Raw genomic sequence first — 15,855 nt, 5'->3', positions numbered from 1 at the left:
TGATTGGGGAAGATTTAGTTTTCTATCGTATCAAGTGGTAAAACTATCAAATGATATGATAGTGCCCATCTATGGGAAGCCTATTCCTACCCTGGGTGAAAATAGCGTAGAGGCCAGGGTGGGAAATAAGGAATTTTTTTAAACTGGACATTGGGCCAGCGACCCCTCTGGCCTGGAATAAATAAACTAGTCCATGACCACTGACCAGGGTGCGTCGTCTGCTAAATTGAAGAAGTGGATAATTAAAATATATTAGCTAATGTCTGGACTATGGAAACCCTTGAATTTTCTTAGTGGTCCTGTGGACCACTGACCCCCTCCGATTTAATTTTTAAACTGGTCCAGGCAATTTTTAAACTGGTCATTTGCCCTGTGCCACCGCCTTATTTCCCACGCTGGTAGAGGCTAAATCCACCCTACCACGTGACTGAGAATTGAGGTAAAGGGTACGTTCAGTAACCCTCTTTGATGACAGCGCTTACTAAGCGATGCCAGATTTTCACTACTGTACGCTTTTTTCGCGTTTCCGGTTTTGACGTCATGATGCTCAGCGCTTGCTCATCAGAAAAACCATCTAATCGATATGGTTTTTTTGATGGCGTGACGTAGCGCTTGACTGTTGTTGGCGCGGGATTTAAAAATTAAATTCCAATGATGCTATTCCAACAGTAATTGTATTAGTTTTCTTTACAAAACTACTTCTACCATTCAAATGGACATAATTTTCTTAAACAATTTCATTATTTGCGAGCTCGTTAATAGTGGGCAAGAACCATTTGCGCTTCGTAACGTTTTGAGGGCCAGTAAGACGTTTCCCCAACCCCATTTTCGAAAACAGCGCTAACTTAAAAATGTGACTTTTCCGTTCAACAACAATTTACGTCACTGTGACGTCTCGAGCCCATCAACCAAACATCAAGAAAACAGCGATTTCTTTGAGATTTTCGTTACTGAACGTACCCAAAGGCTGCGGCAGGGTGAAAATAGCTTGGCTGCTATTTTCACCGCCCAGTGAAGTCGATCCCAGGTGAACATAGAATAACCCGCGAAATTTCAAAACCAAAACATTTCCATGAATACTAAAATCAATTGGTTGAATTTTATTTAAATTAAATATAAATTAATTAATATTAAATATAAAAAAGAATAAGACAATCAGTGTTAAAAATTTTAAAAATGAATCATTTGAAATTTCAATAGGCAACTTATTTAAATTAAATATAAATTAATTAATATTAAATATAAAAAAGAATAAGACAATCAGTGTTAAAAATTTTAAAAATGAATCATTTGAAATTTCAATAGGCAACTTATTTAAATTAAATATAAATTAATTAATATTAAATATAAAAAAGAATAAGACAATCAGTGTTAAAAATTTTAAAAATTAATCATTTGAAATTTCAATAGGCAACTTATTTAAATTAAATATAAATTAATTAATATTAAATATAAAAAAGAATAAGACAATCAGTGTTAAAAATTTTAAAAATTAATCATTTGAAATTTCAATAGGCAACTTATTTAAATTAAATATAAATTAATTAATATTAAATATAAAAAAGAATAAGACAATCAGTGTTAAAAATTTTAAAAATTAATCATTTGAAATTTCAATAGGCAACTTATTTAAATTAAATATAAATTAATTAATATTAAATATAAAAAAGAATAAGACAATCAGTGTTAAAAATTTTAAAAATGAATCATTAAAATTTAAATTAAATATAAATTAATTAATATTAAATATAAAAAAGAATAAGACAATCAGTGTTAAAAATTTTAAAAATGAATCATTAAAATTTAAATTAAATATAAATTAATTCCACTTATAGACGTTTTTCGTCCAGAAGTTGTGTCGGACGCAGTTAGTACTTCACTTTGCCTATTTTCTTTTCCTTGATCTTTTGGCTTGGGTTTTGTTCGAACAGCGATATTTTTCGCTGGTACTTTAAAATTATCGCTCTCTCTAACAACATTTCCATCAATCGCAGTTGAAGTTGTAGCTTGAGGTTCCTCACATTTTTTAACTTCTTTGGGTTTTCTCCCAACAGCGAGAGCCGTAGTAGCGCTTGATAAGTGTTGCTGAAGTGGATTTGTAGCTAAGTGACACGTTTGATTCTGCAGCGCATCTATGAAGGCAAGTCATGTTTGTCCCTCTTTAGGAACGTTCGGGACAGTTTTTCCAATTTTCTTCTTTGCAACAATCGGCATTGTTGTGGCTTTAAAAAGTGAAACATCGTATATTTCAGTCATATCTTCATCAATAGGGACACTGTTCTTGGATGAGAAGAAATCTGCATTGGAGGAAAGTGCAGCCGCAGCCTGCGATACTGTTTCTTCGATTGTATTAATTTTTTGAAAACATGACTTCCTCATAGGTTGGCGATGAAACAGTTTGGGTTTAGGATCATTTGCCTCCACTTCCAATCTAAGTCGTTTTTTAAAACAGGGTTATATAATATAAGATATTAAACAAGGTTTTCAAAATTTAATTACTGTGGATTTTGATGGTTTTTCTTTTAAAGGGTGACAAGCAGCAAAATCATAAAAACTGAGATTTTGTGCCTAAAAGGTAGAGCAGAAAAAATTATCTAAGAAAATATATACTTTTAGTACATTCAGAATACATTTTATAGTCGCAAAATTGCAAAAACCAAAATTGGCAAAATTTAAAGTCTGACAAATTTCTGGGGGGCTCTATGTAACGCGGTTCTCTGAACTTGTAATTATCTTTTAACCAATGTAATAAATAAATTCAAGTATTTTATCCGTATCCCAGTCGTGGTTGTTATTGTTGTAGAAAACACAACAAGGGAAAACACAGAAAAAACACTTCGAAAACTTGAAATTTGGGGGAAAAAGCAAATTTGCGGAGAAGATATTTGGCGGGTTTTTCTCCTCGCTACGTCACTCACGGCATCTCAACTCAATGCGGCATCTCGCGGAAAAGCCAAGCGCGTGCGCCCGAGACATCCAGCCTACTAATGCCGCTCGAATCTGAATAAAATAGGCTTCGCGCCAGGCTGGGAAATAAGGATATTTTTTAAACTAGTCCTTGGGACCAGTGACCCCTCTAGTCCCCGAAATAATTAACTGGTCTCCGGACTGGTCCCAGCGTTTGTTCTCCAATAGATTTGCAATTAATAAACTGGTCCCGAGGACCAGTAACCCCCACTTTTTGAATTAAAAAACTAGTCCAAGCAATTAATAAACTGGTTTTGGACCAGAGGAAGTGTGCTATTTCCCAGCCTGCTTCGCGCACGCGGCGACACTAACTGGGGTCACGTGAGCAACATCTAGAGTGAAAATTTCTCCTTACTACGTCATCAAACAAACAAATTTTAACTAGGCCTTTTCCAAACACAAAACTTTGATTGCAATTTTATAAATTTCTACGAAACCAAATACAAAAGTAAACATATCATAATAAATTAGATTTTTCAAGGATTGTTTTCGTAGTTTGTGGATGACGAAAATTATGGCAGTAACTGTTTAACCAATGCCTCGTAGGCATTGATTTAACAATAAATTGATAAAATAATATAAATATAACTATATTAAATACACTAAAATATATTAAGATTATTAGTAATAAGTAATATGGACTAATATAAATTATTACTTTCAAGGGTATACAAATAAAACACCAAATTTTTAGGGAAGAACAAAATAAAAACCATTCGCTTACCTCTCAACCAAAAGAATGACCAAAATAATCTCGGCCGAATGGCGTTACGCGGGAGGTCGCGTGGTAGGGGGGTGAGAATAGGGTATAAGCTATTTTCACCCGGGAGGGGGTGAGAATAGCGCGTAGGCTATTTCCACCCGGGGGTGAGAATAGACACCATGGATAAAGGATGCGCGTGAAAAACATTCGACGCTCTACAGGATGTGCAACTCCCTATACTAAAAAGTAGACAAGTCGATACTAGCGCCGCCTGGCTACCAGCGCTGGAAACCCTCGCGGGAAAAATAAAAAATACTTGACATAAGAAAAAAACACGCGCTACCGTCAATTTTTTTCCTTAGAGTCGTCTGCTAGAAGCAAAACAGACGGTTTTTTTCTTATGTCCAGTATTTTTTATTTTTCCCGCGAGGATTTCCAGCGCTGGTAGCCAGGCGGCGCTAGTATCGACTTGTCTACTTTTTAGTATAGGGAGTTGCACATCCTCTTGAGCGTCGAATGTTTTTCACGCGCATCCTTCATCCATGTAGTGTAGACACTCTCTTTAAAAATAGAGATGGGCTGTACATAGGGATATTTTTATAAGTAACTAAAAGGGCTCAAGATAGCTGTCGATTTATTTTAGTAGTCAAATGCTTTGATTAGTGCATTATGTACAGCCCTGTATTACCAATATAAATTCGTTTTGATCGAGTAGGCTATGCCCGCGCCAAGGAGGGTTTTCGATTGGAAGTGAAAACAGCAGTGTTTTGGAATCCATTCCATGGATGTCGAAGAGAAAACGAATCAATTAACCATCATTTCATTCAACGATGGCGTGGATTAATTTGTAATATAATTTTTTAATTATCTGTAGTTAAGGTTCTTAGCTTATTTAAAATGGGGCTAAAATATGCACAGCATTAGGCAAAGATTATAAAAGTTAGAAATTAATAGACCATGCATAAAATAGGGCTAGTAGGCCTTGGAGGCTTGAAAAGTTAGGAGTTACCAATTTACCATTCCAAACTTCGGCCAAATTAATTAAAAATTTTAATTATAAAGATTAAAAAAACCATTTAAACGTATAGGTTTAGAATTAGATTGGCTTTCTTAGCTTTTTAGATTAACCTTGATGCGTATGCAAATGGTGGTGTTAAATCTTATTCAAATGTATCGCTTCATTAATGACTTAGCTTAATTAAATCCGTCCACTCCAAATTCATGCGGGGAAATTGTTTTTATCTCTTCATTTTTAGGGCCTAGAAGTTTAAGAAAAGCAAAAAAACAAAAAAAAAACCTTCTAGACCAAACTAAACAAAACAAAACAAAAATCTTAATTATTAAACATTAAAAAAACCTTCAACACGGAACCAACTAGCAGTTACATTGTTCTTCAAAAATCATTCTGCAATTTGGTGAGAAGAATTCTATAGAAAAAAAAGACCCTATTATTTTGTTCCCCGCTAAAATATCAGGAGAGATGGAGAAAATCTAATAAGTTTCTATCAATTTATTAGACTTTAGAAGAGGAAGCCACTACCGTTAATCAGAGCGACTCGGGAGATATTTTAAGTGGTACCCCTTATAAAGGTTCGACTAGTCGGGCGGATTTGCCACTTTTTGGTGATAACAGTATGCCACCTCAAAGGAGGCGCAGAGGAGCTGACCTGGACGAAGATAATAAAACCAACGTTAAGCGCGCAAAAACGTACATTAGGTATATATATATATATATACACCCATAAAATTAAGGGAAGTTTAATTCCAAATAAAATTAGATTGGGAAGAAAGGTTTATAAAGTTTAGCTTATCTATAAAACGGCCCTTATTCCTCTATAAATAATTTTCGGTGAAAATGAGCAATTAGTCAAATATTAACCTATGCATTACATACTTTCTTTAGTGATTATAAAACTCCAAATTAGCCAACAAAAGTTCCGGTAACATAACTTTATACCTTAAAAGATCAGCCGCCCTTTTTCTAAATGTAAAAGGAATTAAATATTAAAAACAATTAATAAATGGTCTCTTATTAAATAAAATAATTAGCATTTAATTAGTCTTAAAAAGAGGACTACTGCACCATTCGCCATTGCATTGCTTTAGTGGCGTCTGCTAGCTCGAACCCTACCTTACCCTTACCTCTAACAGCCTGTGAGAATTCAACCAATCCCGTAGGGCTATGAGGTTCGTTTTAGCAGACGACACTAAAGCAAATGGAGGACTACTGCACCATTCGCCATTGCAATTGCTTTAGTGGCGTCTGCTAGCTCGAACCCTACCTTACCCTTACCTCTCTCAGCCTCTGAGAATTCAACCAATCCTGTAGGGCTATGAGGTTCGTTTTAGCAGACGCCACTAAAGCAAATGGCGGATGGCGCAATAGTCCTTGATTGTTTTTAAGGCAATTAAATGCTAATTATTTTGTTATAACTTATAAGAGATCTTTTATTTATTTTATGTTGAGAGGCTATGAGGTTCGTTTTAGCAGACGACACTAAAGCAAATGGCAGATGGCGCAGTAGTCCTTGATTGTTTTTAAGGCAAATTAAATGCTAACTATTTTGTTATATAACAAGAGATAATTTATTTATTTTATGTTTAGAAAAACGCCGTTCTTTTAAGGTATAATGTTATGTTACCTGAACTTTTTCTTTAAACCACAGCGTGTTTGGCATGTTCCTCCTTACTCACGTCACCCTCCTTGCTTTGGCTGTCATTTAAAATCTCTTTCAAGTTGGTAGCTGGGAGCTTATATATTATATTGTCTATGTACTCTCCCATGATCCCATCTCCTCTCTAATTCTATAAATAGTTTTTACCCCCCACCCCCTTTGCCCTTGCCGTTAGTTTTCTTCTTTTAACGATGCTTCTTTCGTTTCTTTAGACTAAAACACTGAGAGGAGAGACATTTGGGATGTAATTATTTTTTGTCCCTGATTAGTATCAAATTACCTACCTACAAAAACGTATAAGCTTGACCTACCTACCCCATTTTTAATTTAAGTAGCTTATAAGCTAAAGCAAGCGGTAATAGAATAGAATAGAATAGATTAGGTTAGGTTATTTTCCCCGCTTAATGGATGGCCTTGGGTAGATTATAAATTTTAATATTAACTATAGAATTAATTTAATTAATGTTAAGTTTTTTTTATCACAGCTCTAGAAAACAGAAGGCAAATGACTTATCAGACTCATTTTCCGCTAAGAGGTGTACTGTATTGTTTCAAGAATATGTCTGTAAGTATATCTTCTTAGCATTAAACTTAATGTATGTTATTAATTAAAGTTAATTTTAAATGTTTAATTAGGCCCGGATGACCCTGAAGTTATAGGTCCTGAAGGAATGGAAAAATTTTGCGAGGATATAGGTGTTGAACCAGAAAATGTAAGTCCATTACACCAGAAGTATATAATACTTCTCTTCGAGAGAAGTGTACAAGCACAACGAGGGGTAAGTGTAACGTCACTCTTCCCAACATCAATTTAACATTTAGAGCAAGGTTACTAAACCGAATCACATACACGATAAATAGTTCCCTCGTCATTACTCTATTAGCGTTTAAATATTTGGCAAGACGCATGCATGCGCTTGTGCATTTTTGTCCCACGTCAAGACAATCAAGGTTTGTGGGATGATTGCTGGGGATTTAGTGCCAAACAGCTATAGAATTCACCTTACGGTGCGATGCCCATTTGAACTTAGTTTGATGAGCGGGAAAACAAACTAAAAGGGCTCCTTTGCCTGGGAAGAATGACGTTACATAACTAAAGCATTAAGAGGATACAGAGTGGCACCCTTCTTCTATTATCGCCTACCCCTTCTGGTTATACTATGTTATGTGTAACTTGAACGTTAAAACGTGTTTTTTATACTTTGCAGATAGTTATGTTAGTTTTAGCTTGGAAAATGGAAGCGAAACAGATGGGTTTTTTTACATTGAGTGAATGGTTGCGAGGTTTAACAGATATGCAGTGAGTTTGTTGACTTTTTCGACTTGTCAACTTACTATTGCCGTTTTTTTTTTGTTTTAAACTTTGTTAATTTCGCGGCAGGTGTGACAGTATACAAAAAATTCAGGGTAAACTTGAATACCTCCGATCTCTTTTACGAGATCCGACGCATTTTAAAAGTATCTATAGATACGCCTATGATTTTGCGAGGGACAAAGACCAAAGGAGTATGGATATCGACACTGCCAAAGCCATGTTACAATTATTGCTAGGAAAAAATTGGCCATTATACGGTTCTTTTCACCAATTTTTAGAAGTAACTTTCTTTTCAATTCTTCCAACGATGGAAGTAATTAATTAGTATTTACTAATTATTTTATTGTAAATAGCAATCAAAGTATAAGGTTATCAACAAAGACCAATGGTGCAATGTCTTGGAGTTTAGTCGAGTTATTCAGTCAAACCTAAGCAATTATGATGAAGATGGAGCGTGTATGAGACCTTCTTTATATTTCTAATAATTATAAAGCTAACCAACCATAACCGGGTTCATACAACTTTTGGAAAACCAGGGTTCATAAAAGTTTTGGAAAACCAATTTCCCTGAGATTTCCAGGTTTTTCCCGTATGGGGCAAATAGGACTATTACATAATAAAAAGGACATCCCCGTATCTCTAATAGAACCAGAGTTATGAGCCTCCAAAGTATAGTGTAATGTTAATCCTATGGAGGGTATGTTTACGGACATTTTTCTTAATTACTCGGTCCCTGTTTGACGTGGCCATAAGTTTTTAGTATGGTTGGATGGGGGATAAATTGGACTATAACATACTCAAAGGACATCAACGTATCCCTAGTAGAACCATAGTTATGAGCCTCCAAAGATTAGTGTAATGTTAATCCTATGGAGGTTGGTATGTTGACGAACATTTTGCTTAATTATTCGGCCCCTGTTTGACGTAGCCGTAAGTTTCTAGTATGGTTGGATGGGGGGAAAATAGGACTATAACATACTCAAAGGACATCCCCGTATCGCTAATACAACCAGAGTTATGAGCCTCCAAAGATTAGTGTAATGTTAATCCTATGGACGTTGGTATGTTTATGGACATTTTGCTTAATTACTCGGCCCCTGTTTGATGCAAATTTCCCTGAAATTTACTAAAAATTCTAAATTTCCCTGAGGTTTTTATTAACTATTTATTTCCCTGATTTTTCCGTTTTCCAGGTTTGTATGAACCCTGGTTAAAACTGATTTCCTTGAGTTTTTTTAATAGTTTCTGCAATCCCTTCAGAGCAAATTTCCCCCAGTTTTTGTCAACTATTTAATTCCCTAAAGTTTTCCAGCAGGCAAAGTTTTATGAACCCTGCATAATTAATATTAATATAATAACTATGAATTTAAATATTCGCTTGGTCACAAAGTTTTTTTCTCTTTTTTATATTAGGGCCTGTCTTACTAGACGAATTTGTTGATTGGCTTAAAACTAATAAGATACCTCTGCATAATCAATAAAACGCGTTGTATTTAAATAAAATGAAAAGTACAAGTGGAAGCTAAAAAAAAAAAAAAAAAAAAATTGGTAAAAGCTTCATTAAAAGTGAGCAGAAAAGTGACTGGTTTTTCTATTGAAAAAAAAAAAAAATGTAAAAATTTTGCGGAACTAAAGTAAGGAAGAAAAAAAGAAGTTAGTACATGTACTATATTTTAATTCCCGATGATGAAGATGAAGATGAATTCGATTGGATTTAATTAATGAAGTTCATTGTTCTTTGTGTTTTTTTTTTAAATTAGTTTTTTTTAATTGTTTAAAAATTTGAATTTAAAAAAAAAAGAAAATTTCATGTGAATAAATTAATTTTGCGCAATTGACGTAAAAAAATTAGGTTTAAGAGTTTAATTGTTATTTTTTTTCCTTGTAATTAATTATTAAATGGGGAAAGGGGGGGGGGGTGATGACTCTTCATGAAGACGCGATTTGTACAAGAATTAAATTTAACTTATCGTTTTGACAAAATGAGTCAAGAAGAAAAACGAAATTAAATTAACCCATTGCCAAATGAATTAATTCCTATTTTTTAGAGAAAATTATTAAAAAAAAATTGTTTTGAGATATTCAAATAATTCCCTCTCTCAAATACTCAGGAGTTAACCGAGTGTTAGTTAGTTACTTATTTTAATTTGGTTTTGTTGGTGAGATGGATGGATGGATGGATGACTCAACATTTCCATATTTTTAATTTTCCAGGCCGCCATTAAATAATTAAACGACCTGGTGTAATTAATTAATTGTGCCTGCTTTTGAGGAATTAATTCCTGTTTGGACTGTTATGTACCTAATAATGGCTTATTATTATTAAATACATTCACACCACCAAAGTATTACCACAGTTTCTTCTATCAGGGTTCATACAACTTTTGGAAAACAAATTTCCCTGAGATTTCCATTCCAGGTTTTTCTTCATATACTTTCCTGAATTTTCCAGGTATTTCCCGTAGTATCCTATGGGGCAAATGTTAACGAAGGAGGAGGGGGGGGGGCAAATAGGACTATAACATACTCAAAGGACATTCCCGTATCTCTAGTAGAACCATAGTTATAAGCCTCCAAAGTTTAGTGTAAGGCTATTCCTATGGAGGGTATTAATTGCTCGACCCCTGTTTGACGCAAATTTCCCTGAATTTTACTAAAAATTCTAAATTCCCCCGAGTTTTCCCTGAATTTTACTAAAAATTCTAAATTCCCCCGAGTTTTCCCTGAATTTTACTAAAAATTCTAAATTCCCCCGAGTTTTCCCTGAATTTTACTAAAAATTCTAAAGTCCCCTGAGTTTTCCCTGAATTTTACTAAAAATTCTAAATTCCCCTGAGTTTTCCCTGAGGGTTTTGTCAACTATTTATTTCCCTGATTTTTCCAGGTTTTCCCTGTTTTCCAGGTTTGTATTCATTAAACATGAATTTAGGTAATTTTTCATAAATCAAAAATGTTTAATAATTATTTACAAAATTTATCAGACTTCATTTTAGCCCTCCTATAAAGTTTTTAAATTAGATATGCAAAGTTAAACTCTAATATTATAATTTAATCTTACCTGTCTAGCAGAACTTCGTGTAAATTTCCTTCTTTTTTAGCCACTTTAATATTGGATCTGTCTTCATTGTTTAATCTTAGTTTTCTGTCTTGGAAACTTTGGAACTTCTTCCTATAAGCAATAATAATAACTGAATTAAAATCTATTATACTAATTATTTAATTACAATTAAAACTTACACGTAGTTCATTTCACATTGGGCTGTTGATCCCCTCTCTTCATCTGGTAGACCATCATCCTCTTCACGTTGCCTTTCAGCAAAGGATCTAATCTATAGTTATTTAAATTTAATTATACTAAAGACTTATAAATTAATTAACTCTAAATAGGGGTGGGTTTACTTTAATCATTTCATTTTCAGTGGCACTTTTAGCCCTGGCAACAATGTCACCATCATCATTTGCCGATAAAAAACAACTATTTGGTCCATGTAATGCCATTTTACCCTAATAAAATAAATCGGCGTTATTTCAAGTGACTTAACCATGGAAACCAAACACATTGGGTTGGGTTGGGTTTAGAAAAATGCAAGAGAAATCACACTTACATCTTGAAATACAGGTTCCCATTGTTCCATACCACCAATAGCGTCAGATCTGCCAACTACTAAGCCTTCTTGATTTGTTCTTAGATATTTACCATAACCGGACTTCATGGCTATATTTTTATCATTTATTTTGACAGCCGTAAGAACTTCCTCGGGGGAAGGCCCTTCACCCGCTGGATGTGGGCCTCCTAATACAAATAACCCATTGTCCAGGGCACGAACGTAACAATGTGGTACCATCTCAATTGCAACTGAACCTGTCATCTCCTCAATTTTTCTCGCCACCCACCATCCGCCTTATAAAAAGGTGTTAATAAACGCCATTTCTTTAATTAATTTTATCGTAATTTACCGTGGGAAATCATATCTTGGTCAAATTCCGATGTTCTACTTTTGCTAGGCCTTGGCGCAGCATCATCACCATCACCTTCACGCGATCTTTTGGACTTTTTCTTACGACTAAAGATGTGTAAATAGTTGTAATATTGTTAATTAATATATAAATTTGATTTATTGCGTAAGATTCACCACATTACCTCTTTTTTTCACCTTTTAATCTCAATTTTCCAGTTCGCACACCAGCGTACTCACTCATTTTTGTTGGGCCGTCAAAATAGTAGACGACACTAATTTCTCAAAATTCTATTGGCTTATTGCCGACGGCAAATTTGTATCGAACGCCGTGATTGGCTCATTCTTATATGACCGCGAAAATTGAAATTAATTGCGTAATCACGAACTAAAACCAATCAATAACCCTTGCGTATTGTTTAAAAACAAAATAAAAGTTTATTTAATTTTTTATTTTAGGCCGCTTTTCACCTTTTAATCTCAATTTCCCTGTTCGCACACCAGCGTACTCACTCATTTTTGTTGCTCAAAATAGCAGACGACACTAAATTCTCAAAATTCTATTGGCTTATGGCCGACTGCAAATTTGTGTCGAAGGCCGTGATTGGCTCATTCTTATCTGACCGCGAAAATTGAAATTAATTGCGTAATTACGAACTAAAACCAATCAATAACCTTGCATATTTTTTAAAAAACAAAATAAAAGTTTATTTAATTTTTATTTTAGGCCGCTTCCATAATGTTAAAAAGGCACCGTATAGACTTGTAACAAATTTCGGATTCAATTTGAAGACGAGAGAGGCTTCAAGCCGATACGCTGTCTTTTTAACACTATGAATTAAGCCAACTTGTATGCAACTAATATTAAATCGACCTATTTACATAATTGTTCCTTTAGGAATAATTTAACACTAGTTAATTTTTAAATTAAACTTTAGTCACGATACACTATACAGGCTTCAAACTGTTTACATTTACGTTAAAAAACTAAAATAATGGTAAAAAAAAATAAATTTTAAAAGATAAAGACTCGAGCTTCTAGGGAACATTCTAATTTTTAGCGCCACTCAATTCATCCAAGTCCTTGTACGTTGCTGAATCAGGAAACAGTTCACTACAACTATCGTCTAAATACTTAATAAAAGATTTCATGCCATCAACGAGAGTATTTCTTTTTCGACGCGTCATATTCATTCTTGATAAATAATCGGGAAGGACAACTATCATATGGTGAAAAGAAAAAACATTAAAAACTCCTCACTCAAAGTTCTAGCATGGATGAAGGATGCGCGTGCTAAACTTTCGACGCTCAACGGGATGTGCAACTCCCTATACTAAACAGTAGACAAGCCGATACTAGCGCCGCCTGGATACCAGCGCTGGAAACCCTCGCGTAAAAAATAAAAAATACTGGACATAAGAAAAAAAAACACGCGCTACCTTCGATTTTTCTTTCCTTAGCGCCGTCTGCTAGAAGCAAAACAGTGGTTTTTTTTCCTTATGTCCAGTATTTTTTATTTTTTACGCGAGGGTTACCAGCGATGGTATCCAGGCGGCGCTAGTATCGACTTGTCTACTTTTTAGTATAGGGAGTTGCACATCCTGTAGAGCGTCGAACCATCCTTCATCCATGGTTCTAGTAGCAATAATTTACCAAAGAGACGAAGCAAATGTTGGGCACCATATACTATTGAAGGAGTGACGGGTTTTTCTTCATATACTTGTTGGGGAAGCAATTGCCAATGCAATACTTCATTCAAAACGCCTGAATGATCGCGTAAACGCGTTGCAGAGGTGAAAACATCGCGTTTGCTATTAACCGTTACCGCTTTTAGGGTTGAATCAGAGTGAGTTGATGACGCTGATGAACTCATACTTAGGCTTGGCAAGTTTGCATTTGTTGGGGGAGAAATAGCGCGAGATGGATTCGTGACGACTGCGATAACTGTATTAGCTGAAATAAAATCTAACAATCTTAGAAAAAATTTTCATATTTAAATGATAAGGACGAGTTCATTATTACCAGACAAATTTTTAAGAATCATTGAAGGGGACGCTGAACCATTGCCACCTGTAACATCCGAAATTGTTGTGTCATTAGAGTTTTGGTCATTTTTAAAGAGGCTTTGATCCAATCTTAATTTCTCCCGTTGTCGGTCAGATGATCTAAGAACTCTTTTGGATGATGCGCCATCCTCTACTGCTTAACAATGAAGATACGTTACATTGGTCACCTAACTCAAATAGAAAGTAACCAAACTTCTTACTGGAACTAGAAGGACTTTGTCGATCCCTTAACAAAGACTGACTTCTGGATGAAAGTCTCGTTCTGCTTGAAACATTATGATTGTTCTGCGTTGTAGCCGTGTCATTCGAATTGGTTCCTCCATTGTTCGCGCTTCTTAATGAGTTACGGTTAAGATTCAGGCCATTTCCCAGCTTAGAAGATTGGAAAAGAGGGGATGAAGGAGTGTTGTTTTGTCCATTATTAAATATGGCATTGGAGAAAGAAGGTGAAGAAGGTTGAGAGTTAACGCTGCTGTTACTGGGTGTGACGGGTGTTGGGGAAAGAGGTTGGAAACTGTGCCAAGGAATGGAATCTTCCCCGGGAGTTCTAGAACGTTTGTGTTCACCATTTCTTTCATCAGAATCACTGAAAATTGTGATGTTTGATGAAATTATGCACCAAATAATGGCTGCTTTATTTATTTATACTCTTTATTTGGTGACAAGTGAGGTAATGATGGAATTGGACTAGGAGTGGAATTGATGACCAGGTTGTTGATGGTCTCATACTGTTGCTTTTCTTCCCGGTAAAGTAAGGAAAGTGGGAGAGTAAAGTCGAAAAATATACGAATGCCATCAACTAGTTCTTTAGAGAGATTTATTCTGAAAACAAACTCATCAATTAGCTTTATTACAAACTTGGGACGATCAAGCGATGTTTTCACCAACTTTGTCTCTATGTCTGAAGTGTGAGAAGCATTGCTTCCCCTTGACTGATGCCTGTTTCCTTTCATGGGTGTGGAATAAAGGAGATTGTAAGCAGTTTGCTTGACGTAACGCTCGAGGATGCGAACGATGTTGGGTTCACAAGGTAGATTGACCAATTTATTCTTGGCAGTTATAAGGAAACAGTCATCTTCCAGCTTTTCTTTCAGTTTGTCAGTCAATTTTATTTCCGGAAACACGTGTTTGCCATCCTTTTCCTCTTCCTCTTCTTCATCATCATCTTTCATATCATCAGTGTCCTGGTTAGATTCAATAGAACCATCTTCTTCCGTATCATTTTCATCATCAGAATCATAGCAGCCCTTCTTCATAGATTCCCTAAAAAGAGCTGGCAGTTTCTTTCGCTTTTTCCCCTTCCTAAATAAAGAAAGTTAAGCCAAGGAATATGGCAACCTACTACTAGAGGAGCCATGCCAATAGTTATTGCTTACAAATGGATTGCCGCGTCATGGGCCAATTTCTTCTGAAGAAGGCGATTTTCTGGGTTTATTTGCAGAACAAAATCCTCCCTAACACATCGATCCCAACTAAAAAACCATGGATTAACGTCTGAGGGTCAATTTTGCTAACCAACATGGTATACCATGATGAAATACCTGCTATTCCAGCCCTGAAAGTGAACCCTATACTCCGCTACCTTCCTTCCTCTGCTATCCTTACTAACTACAGTTTCTAAAACCTAAACGAAAACAAATATGAATTTTTTAGCGCTATTTGGCAATTGGCATCGTAGATTCGTGCCAGATAAGCTGGTATGACGAGTTGACGACAAAAAATTAAACAAGGCCGCAAAGACATGTCTCTATGGCAACATGCCCCTATGAGAGTAGTGGCACTCCATGTTAATTTCTCATAGAGCGTAACGTAGCCAAAGGCAGGGAAGTGCCATTACTCTATTCCCGGACAAAGAGAAAAAAAAGCCTTGAAAATTTGAAACAAACAATAACAATAAATGTCAATAGCCAAGGCTTAATAACAAACTCCGATAAGGTTAAATACACAAATTTTAACTGAAAACTTAAGTTTTCATACTAATTGTAATAATAAATATACGAACTTTTGACTCATATAATACTTTCGCTTTCGTCGGATCCGGCTCGTAACACAAAACTTTATCTCCTTCGCTAAATTTAAACTTAACGCCACGAGTTCCGTACGTTGTCATGATTTTCCACCATGGTGTTTGGCAGAGAAACTGTGCAGTGAGAAACGCAGGGCTAAACGTTA

The 15,855-nt window shown here is 35.3% G+C and overlaps 3 protein-coding genes across 5 annotated transcripts; 1 reads left to right on the top strand and 2 right to left on the bottom strand.

Moving 5' to 3' along the window:
- The first annotated feature begins 4,284 nt into the window (after positions 1-4,284).
- Positions 4,285-10,005, top strand: SCCRO4 (DCN1-like protein SCCRO4). Of its 2 annotated transcripts, XM_089851803.1 has the most exons (9): positions 4,297-4,517; positions 4,927-5,085; positions 5,188-5,387; positions 6,831-6,910; positions 6,982-7,058; positions 7,554-7,645; positions 7,727-7,940; positions 8,014-8,116; positions 9,074-10,005. In XM_089851803.1, the coding sequence occupies exons 3-9, from the start codon at positions 5,305-5,307 to the stop codon at positions 9,139-9,141; spliced, it is 717 nt and encodes a 238-aa protein (XP_089707929.1). In that variant the 5' UTR covers positions 4,297-4,517; positions 4,927-5,085; positions 5,188-5,304; the 3' UTR covers positions 9,142-10,005. The 2 variants fall into 2 exon arrangements, with proteins under 2 accessions (XP_089707930.1, XP_089707929.1); XM_089851804.1 differs by lacking the exons at positions 4,927-5,085; positions 5,188-5,387 and having other exon boundaries at positions 4,285-4,517.
- Positions 9,729-11,884, bottom strand: FRG1 (FSHD region gene 1). Its single transcript, XM_089851801.1, has 7 exons — positions 11,802-11,884; positions 11,618-11,724; positions 11,266-11,561; positions 11,060-11,164; positions 10,898-10,989; positions 10,719-10,829; positions 9,729-10,658 (listed from the first exon to the last, which is right to left on the bottom strand). The coding sequence occupies exons 1-7, from the start codon at positions 11,858-11,860 to the stop codon at positions 10,622-10,624; spliced, it is 807 nt and encodes a 268-aa protein (XP_089707927.1). The 5' UTR covers positions 11,861-11,884; the 3' UTR covers positions 9,729-10,621.
- A 647-nt stretch (positions 11,885-12,531) lies between these two features.
- msl-3 (male-specific lethal 3) lies at positions 12,532-15,816 on the bottom strand. 2 transcript variants are annotated; one of them, XM_089851779.1, is made up of 9 exons: positions 15,686-15,816; positions 15,225-15,307; positions 15,060-15,155; positions 14,572-14,985; positions 14,332-14,505; positions 13,884-14,269; positions 13,640-13,819; positions 13,271-13,570; positions 12,532-12,836 (listed from the first exon to the last, which is right to left on the bottom strand). In XM_089851779.1, the coding sequence occupies exons 1-9, from the start codon at positions 15,791-15,793 to the stop codon at positions 12,667-12,669; spliced, it is 1,911 nt and encodes a 636-aa protein (XP_089707905.1). In that variant the 5' UTR covers positions 15,794-15,816; the 3' UTR covers positions 12,532-12,666. The 2 variants fall into 2 exon arrangements, with proteins under 2 accessions (XP_089707905.1, XP_089707906.1); XM_089851780.1 differs by having other exon boundaries at positions 13,640-13,816.
- Positions 15,817-15,855: the final 39 nt, after the last annotated feature.

Source organism: Phalangium opilio, unplaced genomic scaffold (assembly GCF_054372755.1).
Source record: "Phalangium opilio isolate 3A_F unplaced genomic scaffold, DU_Popi_V2 ptg000105l_1, whole genome shotgun sequence".
In the NCBI taxonomy this organism is placed as follows: Eukaryota; Metazoa; Arthropoda; class Arachnida; order Opiliones; family Phalangiidae; genus Phalangium; species Phalangium opilio.
The sequence above is the reverse complement of the archived record's forward strand: the minus strand, read 5'-3'. Positions and strand labels throughout refer to the sequence as shown.